At 41.4% G+C, this 20,962-nt stretch overlaps 1 protein-coding gene and 2 non-coding genes across 3 annotated transcripts; all 3 read right to left on the reverse strand.

Moving 5' to 3' along the window:
* Nucleotides 1–685: 685 nt before the first annotated feature.
* Nucleotides 686–20,885, reverse strand: LOC117535845 (glycine--tRNA ligase-like). Its single transcript, XM_034200460.1, has 17 exons — nt 20,596–20,885; nt 20,025–20,126; nt 19,099–19,201; nt 17,428–17,569; nt 9,467–9,555; nt 7,100–7,176; nt 6,863–7,008; nt 6,388–6,537; nt 5,135–5,297; nt 3,475–3,639; nt 3,289–3,396; nt 2,995–3,140; nt 2,826–2,911; nt 2,290–2,399; nt 2,088–2,181; nt 1,795–1,985; nt 686–1,124 (listed from the first exon to the last, which is right to left on the reverse strand). The coding sequence occupies exons 1-17, from the start codon at nt 20,812–20,814 to the stop codon at nt 999–1,001; spliced, it is 2,217 nt and encodes a 738-aa protein (XP_034056351.1). The 5' UTR covers nt 20,815–20,885; the 3' UTR covers nt 686–998.
* LOC117535863 lies at nt 17,210–17,339 on the reverse strand. The gene has a single exon (XR_004567468.1). It is a non-coding gene; the product is annotated as a small nucleolar RNA SNORA84 (small nucleolar RNA).
* On the reverse strand, nt 19,310–19,426 carry LOC117535864. The gene has a single exon (XR_004567469.1). It is a non-coding gene; the product is annotated as a small nucleolar RNA SNORA84 (small nucleolar RNA).
* Nucleotides 20,886–20,962: the final 77 nt, after the last annotated feature.

Genomic DNA, 20,962 nt, shown 5'->3' on the forward strand with positions numbered 1-20,962 from the left:
CATCCTGGTAAAAAGAGCAGATCTCACAGGATGGCTAATTAGTGAGGATTTAACGATACCTGAGGGTTTACTCGAGGTTTCTGTTAAATCTTTACAAGACTCTGGAGGAAGGAGGAGGATCTGCACAGAAAGCTGCTTATCTATTATACCTCAGTGTTGGAGAAGATACGCAAGAGGAAGGTTTGTAAGAAGTTGAAAACAGAACAGCTGCTGCATCTTATGTGCAACTTTGGAAATGACTTTGAAATAATACCACGGATGTGTAATGGGAATAATTGAAGAGCAGAAGTAGAGAGGGGGCATGCGAAGCTCACGGAAAAGTGAAAGCAAGTCATAACTCCTGCAGATTGAAAACACAAGCAGCCATTGTTTCGCTATCATCGCTAAAAATCAACACTAGCCGCTTTCCTGCAAGATTCTCCAACAGAGCCATAAAAACACACGAAGAACTGGAAGGCTTTGATATTTTACACAGAACCAAGAAATAGCAGCTCAAAGTGACCCAGTGTGCGATATTAGATAGTATGCAAGCATTTAAGAAGTAAAGTAGGCATTAAGTGTAGCATTAACGCCTACTGTCCCCATGACGACCAACAATGACCCTCCTTTCAGTGTATATAACAGTCCCATCTTAAATACAGTGTGCTAGGGATCAGCTTAAAAAACTTGATACAAACATGACAGCTGTTATGCCCGTGTCCAGTAAGTGCTGGTTGTTTTTATTGAAATGTTTTAATATTTCAATCCAGTCTGCCTGGAACCTGGCAGACTGACGACAACAACCTGATTACATTTCCTCCTTTAAAAACACATCGACGTGCCGTACATGGATGAAATGTCGCTCGTCGGAGAAATCAGTCCTGTGCAAGCCTTCCACAACTGTTAGATATGATGAATACATGACAATTTAGTGATTGCAGTGGAGTGCACCTCTGTAAAAAATACAGCTGCAATATTCTTCCTGGTGATGCATATGCAACAAGTCCGTGGGGGGGGCGTTACTCTTCGACCGTGTCCTTCTTGCCGGTCTCCTGGCCTTCGAAGAGGGGGAACTTGCTCTCCACCTCGGCCCAGGTCAGTGATCCGTTGGCCAAGTCTCGAACGATGTCAGGCAACTCGCTGACCTGAGGAGAGGAAAACACGGTGAGGTGATGGGGTTAAGTGGAGGGAGTAATTACGGCTGAAAGGCGGCAGCGTTTAGGAAACTATTTGAAGGGATGTCGAGCAATAAATACACGAAAAAGGTCGACACTTTGGGCAACAAATGACCTTCATTTGACTCCGAGCTAGTGGCACAGAACAGCTCATCTACACATGATATGGAGCAGACGTTAGACACAACACTCTCCGGTCCTCAATCTACAAACTGAAGTCACATGCATAAAACTGGAAGAAACGTAAAACCCAAATAAGATGCTTCAGGTTTTGGTTTCGTGCACAACGCCAACGTGAGCATTGTTGTGGCTTGTGTACATTTAAAAGAAGAAACAGCCCCTCAGCTGAGAGGAAATGACTCCAAAGCGATGGATTTGTGTCAAAGCATCCACCTGTTTAATCCTACCCTCCCCCTTAATGCAGAGCGCCCTCTACATATGCAAATGAGTCTTCATTCAGAGTGACAAACCGTGGAGAAGTGCGACTAAGGATCCATTTCAGTGAGGTGCAGGAGGTAAAGTAGTGATTTAGCGCAGGAGGTAAAGTAGTGATTTAGCGCAGGAGGTAAAGTAGTGATTTAGTGCAGGAGGTAAAGTAGTGATTTAGTGCAGGAGGTAAAGTAGTGATTTAGTGCAGTACCTCGGCCCTGATCTGCCTCATGGAGTCTCGGTCTCTCAGCGTGGCGGTGTGAGGCGTCTTGTTCACCGTGTCGAAGTCGATGGTGATGCCGAACGCCACGCCGATCTCATCTGCCCGGGCGTAGCGTCTCCCGATGGATCCCGCAGAGTCGTCCACCTTGTAGGACACGTTGTTCTTCGTCATCGCCTCGGCTGAAAGAGGAGAAGGCAAGTTAACAAAACAGCAGCATGTTCTCCCTCCTCTGTGACAGGAATAGATCGTATACTGGAGGTTATCATTATGTGGGCACTTACATAACTGCTTCACGAAGGGCACAAATTCCTGGTTTTGACTCAGAGGCAGGACGGAGCATTTGTAAGGAGCTACAGTGACAGGGAAGCTGAAGTACTGCAGGGAAAAGAAAACAGGAATAGCATTAATGGAGGAAACACGCTCTTAAATGAATATCCTGTAATATTTCAGATCAGATATGTTTGATCCAGTTCATGAACTTACCGTTCTTTGATCATCACCTTTTCTGACCTGGAATGTGTGCTCAAAGATGGAGTACATGACCCTGCCGATACCGAAGGAGGGCTCGATTACATTGGGAACTATTTCCTCCACTGTGGACGACAAAGACACGCAGACAATGTTAAAGCAGTCGCTCCAAATATCCACACCTCAAACCACAACTTTCCAATTGAAAGACTACCTCACACAATCGTCGCACCGAGCAGGATATCTCCAAATATGGATCAATAAAATATATCTAAACTTAAACTATAGCTTCAAGGATAAGTCGATGATAATAAAAAGTTGTTATTTCTATTTTTAGACACTCGAATGTGGAGGTTTCTTGGGTTCTTTTTGTATTATTAAAGTGAATATCTTTGGCTTTTTGACAAACAAAAAAAAGACTTTGAATTTGAGAAACTGGGATGGATTTTAAAGACCAAATAATATATCAAGAACAATGATCAGCAGATGAATCAATAACTAAATGATCCATTAGTAGCAGCTCTACATAAAACTAAACATGAAATCCTCACCGTGCAGAGTCTTCTGGAACCGCTTCACGCTGACCATGTCCTTCGTGAGTTTGAAGGACTTGCCTTCTGACTCGATGGTGAACTCTCTGCAGAATAAAAGGAACAGCCTTGAGTGTGCTGCGAATATCAAACCAATCAACAACCAGCATCTGCGGCTAACGGGCCTCACCCAGCGTCAGTGAGCAGCTGCTCCTGCTCTGTGATGAAGCTCTCGTCACACCCGGACAGATACTCCATGGCGATCTTAGCGTCCTTCTTGTACACCTTCCCGATGGCTCCTTTGTTGGCCTCGAACTGGACCACGTTTACAATTTTGTGTGGAGGAGTTAAGGGCAATAAAATGCCTTAAAGGGGCCCTATCATGCTCATTTTCAGGTTGATATCAGCAAAAAGCATACAAGGGAGCCTTTAAGCTGTTTCTTTTGAGACTTGATGGAACAACGAGTTTAATGAAAAAGGATATGGGTTCTTTTAGAGGCTTCTCAGCGACCAACGGGACCTTTGTAGCTTTCGCATGGCATTGCAGATCAAAGCAGGAGCGGTCGGCACATCCCACGATCTCGATCCAGCCCTGCAACGAAAAGATATTCACTTAAAAGCACATGGACTCCCTGCTGAGCGACGAGGACGTAAGTGCGATAGTACGTACATAGGAGGTTTTGGTTTCAGCGTCCCAGCAGTCGCAGGCGTAGTGAGCCATCTCGTTGTCCATGTGCTGACGGAAGCGCAGCTTGTCTTTGGAGATACCAACTTTAGTGAGGTAGAGGTAGATCCTCCCGATGAAGTATCCCAGGACGGTGTTGTTGATCACTCCCTGAAAGAACACTTTATTGTCAATCTTCGTGTGTACAGAGAGATCGAAATACCGTTTCCCACAATCCCGAATATACAAATATATGTATAAAAATATGTGTGCAAATATGTATATACCTATATATACACATTTTTAACTAAATAAAAACACAACAATGAATATATACAAAATAACAGATAGATTGATTAGTGTGAATTCTGTGAAAGGAGATTATGCTCAATTGAAACTAACCTAACTCAAGGTGGACTATTGTTGGTAACATTCTTTGCTTGGTGATACAAGATGACATTTCTACTAGAATTTATTTGTAAAAAGCCGTGGTTCACCATGGTGCAAATTGCAATTTTCTTGTCACAAAAGAAGAATAACTTTAAAGTGTCTGAGCTTTTGTTACTGAAGCTGCCTAATACCGACACAAGCTTGGTTATAAAGCCACATTACACAAGATAATATTGACCACAGGTTTCATGTGTTAATTGAACCGAGTATATCTTTTTTTCAGATAACTTAATTGTCCATTAAATTAACATCAAATGGAAATGTGTCTTTGGCACCGGCAAGTTCACTCACCTTAAACAGCACAGTCTAAAAAGGGACTAATTAGCAGTCGTAATTAAAGTGCTTTGTTATTCCAGAGGTGTGTAGTCCAAAAAATATTTTCAATATCGCTTTTAAATTTGGGTTAACTTTGAATTCTCACCGGTATCATTGTCCATGTTTTACTGTATTTCTTTCTGTTTTGCTTTTATTTTAATTGTTTTATTTTTACCTATTTTAATTTCTTGCCAGCTTTAATTCAAGGGAATTTCATTAGGATCACTTTTGATGTTTTATCTTGTTCTGTAACGCACTTTGGGCTGCTTTGTGCATGAAAGGGGCTAAACAAATAAAGTGTATAATTATTTAAAGGTCTCCTATTATACTGTTTATCATCAATATATTACAGGTCTCAGATATATACAGAACCTGTCTCTGATTGGCTGAAACACCAATCAGATCATCGCAGCATTACCCATAATCCCCTCTGTTTCAGCCCTGTTTCAGCCCTGTTTCCAAAGTGCTGATTCTCTGTCTGTTACTTTAGATGAAAATAAGGAGCCCCTCCCCACGCCCCTCTGAGAGACATTTGGTTACAAATAACTCAATGGTGCTCTAGGAGGAGACTCAGGTGATAAGGGGGGGGGGGTTACCCTGGTTGCTGATTGGCTAATGGTTACACAAGCCAAAACATTGTTACGACATCACAAAGTGGCCAAAATCTTCACCATGGTGCAAATTGCAATTTACTTGTCACAAAAGAAGAATAACTTTAAAGTGTCTGAGCTTTTGTTACTGAAGCTGCCTAATACCGACACAAGCTTGGTTATAAAGCCACATTACACAAGATAATATTGAGCATGGCACACAGTATTATTAACAATACATACATTAATATCCAATCAAATCAGGTGATGTGTTGCAGAGTGACCTAAAAGGCTTATTTAGTGACTCCCACCTGCTCCACAGCGTCCCCCAGCCTCATGATCTTTGCAGACTGTCCGCTGGTCTGAGCCTTGGAGGAGTAGAGCGTGAGGTCCAGGTCGGCTACATTCGAGAATTTGGGGTGGATTTTCTCATTTGGATCCACAAAGTGCTCGATCTCAGCCATGGTGAACTCTCTGTGAGGAAACGTGGATTCAAGATTCAAGGCTTTTATTGTCATGTGTGCATAGCTACAGTGTAGTTACGACAATGAAAATCTTAGGCTCCTCCAACACAATAAAACAGATGATAGTGCAAGTAAATAGAGAATAGTCTAAATACAAGTAATTGGAATATTGATATATATAAGTTGCAAACAGATGAATGTTATGGATGTTCTTTCAAAAGTGCAGGTGTTTAACAATCCTATGGCCTGTGGAGTGATTATATGTAAGGGATAATGTGCAGCGACTTGGTCATTACGCTTTTTACACGGCCAGATACTAAACAAACTAACGACTCGACTCCCAATATTAATTGAAATGATTTAATTGACTTAAAAATGATCGTATTTCTTCCGCTAAAAAAAAAAAACTCCGTTCCGGCGCACCAACGGCTGGACAACTTTACGGCAGCACTGACCAACTCTGTTCACGGTTTCTGATCCACTAACAAGTCCTTAAACTCTGCAGAGCCCATACCGTGTTCCTGTTAGTGTTCACTTCCTCTCTGCCTTCTTCTGGGGATTTATCTGACGTCCAGCGCTCCGTCTTTTACTTTCTCTTTCTTGATCCTCCTTAGCAACGGCAGGAACTGCTTCGATAGCGTTTTGAGGAGCTTTTTGATTACAGATTTGAAAACATCGCTGCTTGCTTTAAAAGTAGCACAATTAATTATGTTAAACCTTGGAAAGTATCTAGATATCCCTGCCCTAATGCCAAAGTAACTGGCAACTGAATATGTGTCGCCGTTTGATGTCTATGTCTGGACCGCTGCGTAAAAAGGAGGGTTTCTGCCCCATTACTTCTCCGCTGTTTTCTTGTCCCAGTTTGAAAAGCAAACTGCACGCAGTTAAATCGACCGGACTTCTTTGTGCAGATGTGAGCGTCCTTAACAACGGTTAATGAGTCCTTGACAGCGGTCTGTACTACTGGATTAACAAGGTGTCACGTGTTCTGAATTGACCAATCAGAATCGAGTATTCAACTAAACCATGTAATAATCCTGTTTAACATCATGAGTCATTTGAATAGGGATCAAATCAAAAGGTGTTGGTGGATCTCTCACCTGACACGGATGAGTCCAGAGCGAGGAGAGATCTCGTTCCTGAAGGAGTTTCCTATTTGAGCAGCAGCGAAGGGAAGTTTTCCCTGGTTGAACTCCAGCAGACGCTTGAAGTTGAGGAAGATTCCCTGAGCGGTTTCAGGCCTCAGATAGCTGCGGAGTCACGTCAAATCAATCAGCACATAGTCAGCAAAGTGGTCCACATGTCTTAGGAACGATGCTCATCAAGACAAATACGGTGCGTTTCCAAAACATTGTATCCGCAACCGGGCTATGGAAGGCAGTTCAGCCCTGACAGCTGACTCTAGGGACCACAAGGCAGCCGTTTCTAACATTTCCTCAAATAAAAACAGAGAACAAAAGCAGTGTGGGGTTAAAACAGAGTTGTGTTTGATGATCAGGACACATTTCTGGATATCTATGATACAAATGCAGCACCAAAGACTGCATTCTCCGCTGTATTGTGTTTTATTTTTACCCCGTCATGTTCCCTCCTGGTCCGATGGACGTCTGGAACATCAGGTTGAAAAGGATGGGAGCCGTGAGGTCATTTCCTGTGATGGGAGACTTCACGTTGTATTTCACAAAGAACTCGGTGAGCTCCTGCTGGGTGTAGTTGTCCATCTGGAACAGAAATAGACGAAAAAGGGAATTATTAAAAACTGTCAGAAGCAGCTTTTCCACTAAAGAGCATTTTGTCTCGGTTACAACGGACCTGAGTGGTGACTTCCTCCATCTCAGCCTTCTTCGCTGCTGAGCACTTCTTATCGGACATCAGCTTCTGGAGGTGGGCTGTCGGACACACAGAGACATCAAATCAATACTCTTACAAACGTGGGACAATGCTAAACAGACTATACAAATCAAATGGAAGAAATTAATCTTGAGAAGTGTGAGAATGGTCTCGAAACTAATCTGCATTGTGAAAAGATATCGCTTTAATTGGCATGACAATATCCAAACATAGTATTGCCAAAGCATGTTGTACAAGGTGTTACAACAACATAACAATAAATAAGCACACTTTCCATATCTCAGATAATAAATAACATACTTTCATTAAATAACATTTTCATGAATTATGTCATTCCTTTTTTGTCATCGGAGCCAATTAGCCTTCAAGGAAATGACACGTTCTTCCTGAATCTCACATTATGTCTGCTGGCTCGTTGGCACAGCTCCAGTCTCTGTGGTCCCAGCTCATACTGCTATGAAAGCCGTGTGATTTCTGCTGTTCCAGCCACTTCCATTCTCCCTCAGGCACCACAGTGATACTCAGAGCTTTCCCAACCAGCAGCAGCCACTGACAACACAAGCTTGGATCGCGTCCATCCCCCCTCACTCGGCACAAGCCATGAATAATCCACATGAAAAACCTACAAAGACCCCTGCTGTGTTAGGATGACTAATCTTTAGTTTAGTGTAAATCACTAAATACAAGAGGTGGGGACTCGAGTCATATGACTTGACTCGAGTCACATGACTTGACTCGCATATTTTTTTACTTGAGACTTGCTTGACTAACATTGATAAAAGACTTGACTTGGACTTGGTATTCATGACTTGAGACTTGACTTAAGCTTGAGATAGATGACTTGAAAGGACTTGAGTGTTTAAAATTAAATATTTGCGTTTGTTTTTGTAGTGAAATATTAGGTTTAGTTTTTTCGAAAAACGTGATTATAGCGCCATGCGCGCAAACCTGGCAACCCACTAGACGGCAGGAGTGTCAGTTAACATGGCAGCGGCTAGCTTTACTCCACAAATAGTGAAGTTTGGATTCAAGGATTATCTTTTCGATGACGGTAATAAGAAGAGAACAGCGGTATGCAGGGTCTGCAGCATAAAGATTAGTGACACGACCACCACAACATCCAACTTAATTCGTCACTACAAACAAAAACACAGAGAAAGGTGCGTGCATGTGTTGTTAGCTAGAATGCTAACGTTACGTTTAAGCTACGTTAGACTTGGTTTCAAATCGATTAAGCAAAGAGAAGACAAAACGGTAAATGAACACTAGAAGGGATTCATTTTGACTAACCCTGATACTGAATAATGTAGTTCATCTACTTTTAGTAGTTTGTTGAAATGTTTTAATGATGTTGTTTTTGTTTGTAGAAGTGCATCATTCCTTGATTTATTGTAAAATGAATCTGAACTTTTTTATCTGTTATGATGATAAACTGAAGCAATTTCTAAATTAACCCAATTAAGTGAGTTTTAAATCGTCCTGTTTGTTTGTAGCCTTTATTTAACCAGGTGAAAGCCCCTTGAGATCTCTTTTTCAAGGGTGACCTGCAGGATATTAGTTTATAAGAAAATTATGAAGAGGAACAAATTAAATGATTTGAAAATGATATCTATGTAGGTGCTGACGATGTTGGCGGTTCTAGTGTTAACAGAAATTTAAATTAAATATGTGTAATGACAAAAGCCATATACGATTTTCTTACCTGGAATTCTGCCTTTTTGAACAGACTTTTTTTATTGAGTCCTAGCTTATTGTCTGCAGTTCTGGGGTTAATATGAATCTAATATGATTGTCATCGGTCTAAATTAGATTTCAAATGATTAACTGTATGTAATGAAGATCATAGTGTGGGTTAAATCCATTTTCATAACCACTGTCTTTTAACTGATTTAAATGCAGAAACTGGGATTATTCATCAGAGTATCGTATGACTTGACCTGTGCAATGACTTGACCTGAGCAATGACTTGACCTGAGCAATGACTTGACCTGAGCAATGACTTGACTTGACCTGAGCAATGACTTGACTTGACCTGAGCAATGACTTGACTTGACCTGAGCAATGACTTGACCTGTGCAATGACTTGACTTGCTTGACCTGAGCAATGACTTGACCTGAGCAATGACTTGACTTGCTTGACCTGAGCAATGACTTGACTTGACCTGAGCAATGACTTGACTTGCTTGACCTGAGCAATGACTTGACTTGCTTGACTCTCACCACAGTGACTTGGGACTTGCTTGATACTTGTAGGTCAAGACTTGAGACTTGCACATAGGACTTACTCCCACCTCTGCTAAATACACACAGGATGTACAAAAGGCTTACCTTTGAGGAGGTGGTCGGCCCTGAAGCACTCGCCATTCTTCACGTCTTTCACCATGTAGTCAGCAAATTTGTCCACATGTCCTGATGTCCTAGAATTATGAGAAGAAATATTACATTATAGTGTTTATAAGGACATATTCTGCTGATGTTCAGGTGTATATCAGTATGTAGTGTCTCTACTTTAAAGAGTCCTCTCCTGCTGATGTTCAGGTGTATATCAGTATGTAGTGTCTCTACTTTAAAGAGTCCTCTCCTGCTGATGTTCAGGTGTATATCAGTATGTAGTGTCTCTACTTTAAAGAGTCCTCTCCTGCTGATGTTCAGGTGTATATCAGTATGTAGTGTCTCTACTTTAAAGAGTCCTCTCCTGCTGATGTTCAGGTGTATATCATTATGTAGTGTCTCTACTTTAAAGAGTCCTCTCCTGCTGATGTTCAGGTGTATATCAGTATGTAGTGTCTCTACTTTAAAGAGTCCTCTCCTGCTGATGTTCAGGTGTATATCAGTATGTAGTGTCTCTACTTTAAAGAGTCCTCTCCTGCTGATGTTCAGGTGTATATCAGTATGTAGTGTCTCTACTTTAAGAGTCCTCTCCTGCTGATGTTCAGGTGTATATCAGTATGTAGTGTCTCTACTTTAAAGAGTCCTCTCCTGCTGATGTTCAGGTGTATATCAGTATGTAATGTCTCTACTTTAAAGAGTCCTCTCCTGCTGATGTTCAGGTGTATATCAGTATGTAGTGTCTCTACTTTAAAGAGTCCTCTCCTGCTGATGTTCAGGTGTATATCAGTATGTAGTGTCTCTACTTTAAAGAGTCCTCTCCTGCTGATGTTCAGGTGTATATCAGTATGTAGTGTCTCTACTTTAAAGAGTCCTCTCCTGCTGATGTTCAGGTGTATATCAGTATGTAGTGTCTCTACTTTAAAGAGTCCTCTCCTGCTGATGTTCAGGTGTATATCAGTATGTAGTGTCTCTACTTTAAAGAGTCCTCTCCTGCTGATGTTCAGGGTGTATATCAGTATGTCGTGTCTCTACTTTAAAGAGTCCTCTCCTGCTGATGTTCAGGTGTATATCAGTATGTAGTGTCTCTACTTTAAAGAGTCCTCTCCTGCTGATGTTCAGGTGTATATCAGTATGTAGTGTCTCTACTTTAAAGAGTCCTCTCCTGCTGGATGTTCAGGTGTATATCAGTATGTAGTGTCTCTACTTTAAAGAGTCCTCTCCTGCTGATGTTCAGGTGTATATCAGTATGTAGTGTATCTACTTTAAAGAGTCCTCTCCTGCTGATGTTCAGGTGTATATCAGTATGTAGTGTCTCTACTTTAAAGAGTCCTCTCCTGCTGATGTTCAGGTGTATATCAGTATGTAGTGTATCTACTTTAAAGAGTCCTCTCCTGCTGATGTTCAGGTGTATATCAGTATGTAGTGTCTCTACTTTAAAGAGTCCTCTCCTGCTGATGTTCAGGTGTATATCAGTAAGTAGTGTCTCTACTTTAAAGAGTCCTCTCTTGCTGATGTTCAGGTGTATATCAGTATGTAGCATCTCTACTTTAAAGAGTCCTCTCCTGCTGATGTCCAGGTGTATATCAGTATGTAGTGTCTCTACTTTAAAGAGTCCTCTCCTGCTGATGTTCAGATGTATATCAGTATGTAGTGTCTCTACTTTAAAGAGTCCTCTCCTGCTGATGTTCAGGTGTATATCAGTATGTAGTGTCTCTACTTTAAAGAGTCCTCTCCTGCTGATGTTCAGGTGTATATCAGTATGTAGTGTCTCTACTTTAAAGAGTCCTCTCCTGCTGATGTTCAGGTGTATATCAGTATGTAGTGTCTCTACTTTAAGAGTCCTCTCCTGCTGATGTTCAGGTGTATATCAGTATGTAGTGTCTCTACTTTAAAGAGTCCTCTCCTGCTGATGTTCAGGTGTATATCATTATGTAGTGTCTCTACTTTAAAGAGTCCTCTCCTGCTGATGTTCAGGTGTATATCAGTATATAGCGTCTCTACTTTAAAGAGTCCTCTCCTGCTGATGTTCAGGTGTATATCAGTATGTAGTGTCTCTACTTTAAAGAGTCCTCTCCTGCTGATGTTCAGGTGTATATCAGTATGTAGTGTCTCTACTTTAAAGAGTCCTCTCCTGCTGATGTTCAGGTGTATATCAGTATGTAGTGTCTCTACTTTAAAGAGTCCTCTCCTGCTGATGTTGAGGTGTATATCATTATGTAGTGTCTCTACTTTAAAGAGTCCTCTCCTGCTGATGTTCAGGTGTATATCAGTATGTAGTGTCTCTACTTTAAAGAGTCCTCTCCTGATGATGTTCAGGTGTATATCAGTATGTAGTGTCTCTACTTTAAAGAGTCCTCTCCTGCTGATGTTCAGGTGTATATCAGTATGTAGTGTCTCTACTTTAAAGAGTCCTCTCCTGCTGATGTTCAGGTCTATATCAGTATGTAGTGTCTCTACTTTAAAGAGTTCTCTCCTGCTGATGTTCAGGTGTATATCAGTATGTAGTGTCTCTACTTTAAAGAGTCCTCTCCTGCTGATGTTCAGGTGTATATCAGTATGTAGTGTCTCTACTTTAAAGAGTCCTCTCCTGCTGATGTTCAGGTGTATATCAGTATGTAGTGTCTCTACTTTAAAGAGTCCTCTCCTGCTGATGTTCAGGTGTATATCAGTATGTAGTGTCTCTACTTTAAAGAGTCCTCTCCTGCTGATGTTCAGGTGTATATCAGTATGTAGTGTCTCTACTTTAAAGAGTCCTCTCCTGCTGATGTTCAGGTGTATATCAGTATGTCGTGTCTCTACTTTAAAGAGTCCTCTCCTGCTGATGTTCAGGTGTATATCAGTATGTAGTGTCTCTACTTTAAAGAGTCCTCTCCTGCTGATGTTCAGGTGTATATCAGTATGTAGTGTCTCTACTTTAAAGAGTCCTCTCCTGCTGATGTTCAGGTGTATATCAGTATGTAGTGTCTCTACTTTAAAGAGTCCTCTCCTGCTGATGTTCAGGTGTATATCAGTATGTAGTGTATCTACTTTAAAGAGTCCTCTCCTGCTGATGTTCAGGTGTATATCAGTATGTAGTGTCTCTACTTTAAAGAGTCCTCTCCTGCTGATGTTCAGGTGTATATCAGTATGTAGTGTATCTACTTTAAAGAGTCCTCTCCTGCTGATGTTCAGGTGTATATCAGTATGTAGTGTCTCTACTTTAAAGAGTCCTCTCCTGCTGATGTTCAGGTGTATATCAGTAAGTAGTGTCTCTACTTTAAAGAGTCCTCTCTTGCTGATGTTCAGGTGTATATCAGTATGTAGCATCTCTACTTTAAAGAGTCCTCTCCTGCTGATGTCCAGGTGTATATCAGTATGTAGTGTCTCTACTTTAAAGAGTCCTCTCCTGCTGATGTTCAGATGTATATCAGTATGTAGTGTCTCTACTTTAAAGAGTCCTCTCCTGCTGATGTTCAGGTGTATATCAGTATGTAGTGTCTCTACTTTAAAGAGTCCTCTCCTGCTGATGTTCAGGTGTATATCAGTATGTAGTGTCTCTACTTTAAAGAGTCCTCTCCTGCTGATGTTCAGGTGTATATCAGTATGTAGTGTCTCTACTTTAAAGAGTCCTCTCCTGCTGATGTTCAGGTGTATATCAGTATGTAGTGTCTCTACTTTAAAGAGTCCTCTCCTGCTGATGTTCAGGTGTATATCATTATGTAGTGTCTCTACTTTAAAGAGTCCTCTCCTGCTGATGTTCAGGTGTATATCAGTATATAGCGTCTCTACTTTAAAGAGTCCTCTCCTGCTGATGTTCAGGTGTATATCAGTATGTAGTGTCTCTACTTTAAAGAGTCCTCTCCTGCTGATGTTCAGGTGTATATCAGTATGTAGTGTCTCTACTTTAAAGAGTCCTCTCCTGCTGATGTTCAGGTGTATATCAGTATGTAGTGTCTCTACTTTAAAGAGTCCTCTCCTGCTGATGTTGAGGTGTATATCATTATGTAGTGTCTCTACTTTAAAGAGTCCTCTCCTGCTGATGTTCAGGTGTATATCAGTATGTAGTGTCTCTACTTTAAAGAGTCCTCTCCTGATGATGTTCAGGTGTATATCAGTATGTAGTGTCTCTACTTTAAAGAGTCCTCTCCTGCTGATGTTCAGGTGTATATCAGTATGTAGTGTCTCTACTTTAAAGAGTCCTCTCCTGCTGATGTTCAGGTCTATATCAGTATGTAGTGTCTCTACTTTAAAGAGTTCTCTCCTGCTGATGTTCAGGTGTATATCAGTATGTAGTGTCTCTACTTTAAAGAGTCCTCTCCTGCTGATGTTCAGGTGTATATCAGTATGTAGTGTCTCTACTTTAAAGAGTCCTCTCCTGCTGATGTTCAGGTGTATATCAGTATGTAGTGTCTCTACTTTAAAGAGTCCTCTCCTGCTGATGTTCAGGTGTATATCAGTATGTAGTGTCTCTACTTTAAAGAGTCCTCTCCTGCTGATGTTCAGGTGTATATCAGTATGTAGTGTCTCTACTTTAAAGAGTCCTCTCCTGCTGATGTTCAGGTGTATATCAGTATGTAGTGTCTCTACTTTAAAGAGTCCTCTCCTGCTGATGTTCAGGTGTATATCATTATGTAGTGTCTCTACTTTAAAGAGTCCTCTCCTGCTGATGTTCAGGTGTATATCAGTATGTAGTGTCTCTACTTTAAAGAGTCCTCTCCTGATGATGTTCAGGTGTATATCAGTATGTAGTGTCTCTACTTTAAAGAGTCCTCTCCTGCTGATGTTCAGGTGTATATCAGTATGTAGTGTCTCTACTTTAAAGAGTCCTCTCCTGCTGATGTTCAGGTGTATATCAGTATGTAGTGTCTCTACTTTAAAGAGTCCTCTCTTGCTGATGTTCAGGTGTATATCAGTATGTAGTGTCTCTACTTTAAAGAGTCCTCTCCTGCTGATGTTCAGGTGTATATCAGTATGTAGTGTCTCTACTTTAAAGAGTCCTCTCCTGCTGATGTTCAGGTGTATATCAGTATGTAGTGTCTCTACTTTAAAGAGTCCTCTCCTGCTGATGTTCAGGTGTATATCAGTATGTAGTGTCTCTACTTTAAAGAGTCCTCTCCTGCTGATGTTCAGGTGTATATCAGTATGTAGTGTCTCTACTTTAAAGAGTCCTCTCCTGCTGATGTTCAGGTGTATATCATTATGTAGTGTCTCTACTTTAAAGAGTCCTCTCCTGCTGATGTTCAGGTGTATATCAGTATGTAGTGTCTCTACTTTAAAGAGTCCTCTCCTGCTGATGTTCAGGTGTATATCAGTATGTAGTGTCTCTACTTTAAAGAGTCCTCTCCTGCTGATGTTCAGGTGTATATCAGTATGTAGTGTCTCTACTTTAAAGAGTCCTCTCCTGCTGATGTTCAGGTGTATATCATTATGTAGTGTCTCTACTTTAAAGAGTCCTCTCCTGCTGATGTTCAGGTGTATATCAGTATGTAGTGTCTCTACTTTAAAGAGTCCTCTCCTGCTGATGTTCAGGTGTATATCAGTATGTAGTGTCTCTACTTTAAAGAGTCCTCTCCTGCTGATGTTCAGGTGTATATCAGTATGTAGTGTCTCTACTTTAAAGAGTCCTCTCCTGCTGATGTTCAGGTGTATATCAGTATGTAGTGTCTCTACTTTAAAGAGTCCTCTCCTGCTGATGTTCAGGTGTATATCAGTATGTAGTGTCTCTACTTTAAAGAGTCCTCTCTTGCTGATGTTCAGGTGTATATCAGTATGTAGTGTCTCTACTTTAAAGAGTCCTCTCCTGCTGATGTTCAGGTGTATATCAGTATGTAGTGTCTCTACTTTAAAGAGTCCTCTCCTGCTGATGTTCAGGTGTATATCAGTATGTAGTGTCTCTACTTTAAAGAGTCCTCTCCTGCTGATGTTCAGGTGTATATCAGTATGTAGTGTCTCTACTTTAAAGAGTCCTCTCCTGCTGATGTCCAGGTGTATATCAGTATGTAGTGTCTCTACTTTAAAGAGTCCTCTCCTGCTGATGTTCAGGTGTATATCAGTATGTAGTGTCTCTACTTTAAAGAGTCCTCTCCTGCTGATGTTCAGGTGTATATCAGTATGTAGTGTCTCTGCTTTAAAGAGTCCTCTCCTGCTGATGTTCAGGTGTATATCAGTATGTAGTGTCTCTACTTTAAAGAGTCCTCTCCTGCTGATGTTCAGGTGTATATCAGTATGTAGTGTCTCTACTTTAAAGAGTCCTCTCCTGCTGATGTTCAGGTGTATATCAGTATGTAGTGTCTCTGCTTTAAAGAGTCCTCTCCTGCTGATGTTCAGGTGTATATCAGTATGTAGTGTCTCTACTTTAAAGAGTCCTCTCCTGCTGATGTTCAGGTGTATATCAGTACGTAGTGTCTCTACATGTCTCCATGCTTTAATGTTCAAAAAGCTCTTTATTTTTCTCATACTGCCTGTGCTGCAGCACCTCTTTTCACCCTCTGTCTGAAACCTAGTGCTGTAGCGACGCGTCGACTTCAAAATATCGTCGACGACATATTTCCGCGTCGACGCGTCGCTACACACACGTGGGTCACCCAAAGCAACAAGCAGTTCGCAATCGCACTTCAAACACAATGGAGACTGAAACGGCTACCACCTCCTCCTCACAGGATTGCGCACGAAGCCCTCAAACGAAAACATCTCGCCCTAGGTCTTCAAAAGCATGGGAATATTTTAAAGTTAGTCCAAAACGCAAAGATATTTATATATTTATATCTCACTGAGACTGCTGCATAGCCTAGCAGAAGCAGCAGCTAGCTGTGGTGGCTACCATTAGCAGCTAGCATTTGCTCTCCGATTTTTACATAAAAATGGAATTATGGATTATAAATTCAATCATTTTTTTATACATAGACGTTAAAAACCTATGGATTAACCGATTCAGCCGCGTTTTTTCTCATTTTAATGCCATTGAACACGTCTTTTGATCAGATTGACAGCTACGGCGGTGAGACGATCTCCCTAGAAGCTCTGTGACGGTACGTGTTGTGATGACTGTATTTGCTTCCCCTGTCGCGAGTCCGGATCACTCAGTGATGATACTATATACCTAAATAATCTGTGGAACCTCAGCTTTAATCGGATATATTGTATGTGCAGCTACGATAAGTAATAAGAGTACTTTTATCTTGAGATCTGTGCCAATGTCCGTTAGCATTTTTCGCTCAGGGGTCATTTAGATGCTTCTTATGAGACTTGTGTTTTGTTTTGGTAAACATGGTTTGTATCGGCAGCTAGCTGAGATTATTTCCGTTAATCTGGTATTAAATATTAAGATCCCCTGAATTGAACAACAGAAAAATAATCGTTAGATTAGTCGACTAATCGATCAAATAATCGCCCGATTAATCGTTTTCAAAATAATCGTTTCCCCCCAGCACTACTGAAACCAGAGCCAAGTCTGCTCTGATTGGTTAGCTGGCTGGCTCTCTTGTGATTGGTCAACCACTTGGAGGTGTTCCGACTGCCTTAGCCTATCACGTACAATGTGTTGGAGCGCTAGCCAATAGGAGCGCGAGTGTAACTTAGTTTTGTCACTATGTTACAGATGTAAACAAAGAAGTCCAATGGAACCGGAGAAACTGGGGATGTCAGCCTTTGCAGACAATTTACATGCACAAAAACCTTAATAACACACTACTGTAAAGGGAAACCCCAAAAAGTATAATAAGGCTTCTTTAATACTAAAATTAATGATTAATTTAATCAAATAATTGTTTCTGCAACCGGGCTAAAAAGCTATATTGGCAGCTTCCATGCATCAAATCGCAGGATCATTGTGCGCCTGTTTACAAAAACCCACAGTTCAGCGGTTTGGAGCGGACTCTAGGAACCACAAGGCAGCATTACCCTCATTAATTATACATTAGAAATAACAAATGAGTGTTTAAAACCCATAGAAGCCATGATCTGATGGGTGAAACACCTACTTGAGGACGGGCTCGGGGGTGAGCATGGTGCAGTCGATCTCCAGGATCTGCTCCTCCTGGATGAAGTGCTGCCTCCACACCTGCAGGATGTTGTTCTTCAGGGCGCAGCCGACAGGGCCGAAGTCATACAGGCCGCTCACACCTGAGGGGCAATACTGCATGGTAACAGAGGGCTTAAAGACTCTTTGTACGGTGATTTACCTGCTCATCTAACCCTTTGTTTTATTAAAGGTCACCTATTATGCAAAATACACTTCTTCATGTCTCTTCTACATCAACATGTGTCCCCTCTTCTTCATGTCTCTTCTACATCAACATGTGTCCCCTCTTCTCCATGTCTCTTCTACATCAACATGTGTCCCCTCTTCCTCATGTCTCTTCTACATCAACATGTGTCCCCTCTTCTTCATGTCTCTTCTACATCAACATGTGTCCCCTCTTCTTCATGTCTCTTCTACATCAACATGTGTCCCCTCTTCTTCATGTCTCTTCTACATCAACATGTGTCCCCTCTTCTCCATGTCTCTTCTACATCAACATGTGTCCCCTCTTCTTCATGTCTCTTCTACATCAACATGTGTCCCCTCTTCTTCATGTCTCTTCTACATCAACATGTGTCCCCTCTTCTTCATGTCTCTTCTACATCAACATGTGTCCCCTCTTCCTCATGTCTCTTCTACATCAACATGTGTCCCCTCTTCCTCATGTCTCTTCTACATCAACATGTGTCCCCTCTTCTTCATGTCTCTTCTACATCAACATGTGTCTCCTCTTCTTCATGTCTCTTCTACATCAACATGTGTCCCCTCTTCTTCATGTCTCTTCTACATCAACATGTGTCCCCTCTTCTCCATGTCTCTTCTACATCAACATGTGTCCCCTCTTCTTCATGTCTCTTCTACATCAACATGTGTCCCCTCTTCTTCATGTCTCTTCTACATCAACATGTGTCCCCTCTTCTTCATGTCTCTTCTACATCAACATGTGTCCCCTCTTCTCCATGTCTCTTTTACATCAACATGTGTCCCCTCTTCTTCATGTCTCTTCTACATCAACATGTGTCCCCTCTTCTTCATGTCTCTTCTACATCAACATGTGTCCCCTCTTCTTCATGTCTCTTCTACATCAACATGTGTCTCCTCTTCTTCATATCTCTTCTACATCAACATGTGTCCCCTCTTCTTCATGTCTCTTCTACATCAACATGTGTCCCCTCTGTGGAAAGAGACTCTGAAAGTTTCAGGAACAAAGATTCTCTCTCTTTTTGATCCATTTCTATAAAAACCTGTCTGAAAATGAGCTGATCAGATTTTGGCCACTTTATGATGTCATAACGATGTTTTGTCTTGTGTAACCATTAGCCAATCCCCCCCCCCCCCCCCCCCTTATCACCTGAATCTCCTCCTAGAGCACCATTGAGTTCTTTGTAACTAAATGTCTCTCAGAGGGGCGTGGGGAGGGGCTCCTTATTTTTCATCTAAAGTAACAGACAGAGAATCAGCACTTTTGAAGCAGGGCTGAAACAGAGGGGATTATGGGTAATGCTGCTGCAATGATCGGTTTGGTGTTTTAGCCAATCAGAGACAGGCTCTGTATATATCTGAGACCTGTGATATAGTGATGAGAAACAGTTTAATAGGGGACCTTTAACACTAGCTCTCAAAGTCTTACCTCCATAGATGGCAAAGGCCTGGTCGTAGAAGAATCTCCTCTTGAGGGTGTCCTCCATCTTGGTTCTGTCAACGATGTCATCTTTGGGTTCTAATGACAGTTCCTGCAATGAGAAGGATATTTACTCCATTCTTGACACCTCATAGTCAGCAAATTCGGTCGCAGGAAAGAAACGCATCAAGACATGATAAAATAAGTTGCTTGTCCAAAACATTGTATCCGCAACCGGGCTATGGAAGGCTGCATGAGGAGCAGAATCCATGCATCAAATCACTGTTTTAAAAACCCACAGTTCAGCACTGACAGCTGACTCTAGGAACCACAAGGCAGCATTATCATTGATTACATATACATAAGTGATAACCAAAACACGTTTAACACCAACAAGAGGACATGATACACATCTTAGGATGACAAAATCACAATTTTAAAATCAGCGAACAAGGCACAATAGCTCCTGTGAGGGAAAACTCACACGGTTATAACAGTGTGAGTTTAAGAGAGAGCTGTGTTTGATGACCAGGATACATTTGTGGATATCCGGGAATGGAAATGCAGGTTTGTAATAGTATGTTGCATATCAGTTTTGAATAGGTTTGACACCAGATGTGTTATAACCAGGTTGAATGCATCTAATAATAATATCTACCATGATGTGTCAAACACCTGCATCTCCAGCAAGCACCCAATTCCCAGTCTGCTTATCACAATAGCAGGTTAAAAATGAACAAAAAAAGTTGGCACACACTGCCCATATTTTAATTAAAGTGCATCATATATGCAGCACAGCCTGGTCATTAAGTGGAGAGCTGGCAAGTGTTTGACAGTCCTATTCCTCAGAACAGATGCAAGGCTTGGCAGATAATTGTAGACAAAGGTAATTGATACTAAATATATTGAATCACATACAGTTGAACTAGACTCACCTTGGCTTCAAAAGCCCTCTTCCTCGCCTTCAGTTCAGCCACAGCTTTAGTAACATCCACATCAGGAGCTCCATCCTGTTTCATTTGACGCACCAGTTCCCCCTAAAAACAGAGAGGGGCTTTAGACTGCTTTTTACCTCTGGTTTGGGCATGTTTAATAACATCTTTTTTTTTGTAGGAGCATGAATTTCTTCTTTAAACCCCACCCTGCTCACAGATATCTGCAGCAGCTCATTGAAACGTGGCAAAGGGTGCAGACATTACTGCCGACTAGTGTTAGCATTTAGCTAATGGCTCTTTCATTGACAGCTTCATGAGGAACCGGTGAAGTAAAACATTATCTAATAAAATCAAAAATAAGAAAAAATCAAATCAATAAATCGTTTGAATTAAAGAAAGAAAGACAAATTAAATACAAACATTTAAATATATAAAAAGGAACCGGTCCGGTTAGCCGGTTAGCTTGCATGCTAACACTCCAGCTGTCACCCTGCAGAGGTAATACAAAGTTATCTAACCCTAAGAAACCTATACCACATCAGTTTTAAGTCATTGTGGATGTCTTTGTTACCTGTTCTTTGACAGCCAGCCTCAAAGGGGCCAGAATCTCCTCCATGTTTCCGTCCATGGTTCGTCCTTCCTGCAGCCAAAGACTTCTCTTCTTGTTCCTCTTAAACAGGGACACGGAAAACGGTCTGTTGTTGTTTCCGGACCGGGTCTTTGACCACAGGGAGGAGAAGGAGGAGATCTCGGTGCTGATCCTCAGCAGTTCTGATGTTCTGCGAAGCATGGACCTCAGTAACAAGAGAGGAGATGATGAAATCTGTGGGGATATGTAAACGCAGAAACGGCCTCTGTGCAGCACTTTCGCTACTATTAGTGCAAAACGTATCGCCAGATTCGACGCACAGAAAAAAAATATATAGATATATAAAATT

This window comes from Gymnodraco acuticeps, unplaced genomic scaffold (assembly GCF_902827175.1).
Source record: "Gymnodraco acuticeps unplaced genomic scaffold, fGymAcu1.1, whole genome shotgun sequence".
NCBI classification, from domain to species: Eukaryota; Metazoa; Chordata; class Actinopteri; order Perciformes; family Bathydraconidae; genus Gymnodraco; species Gymnodraco acuticeps.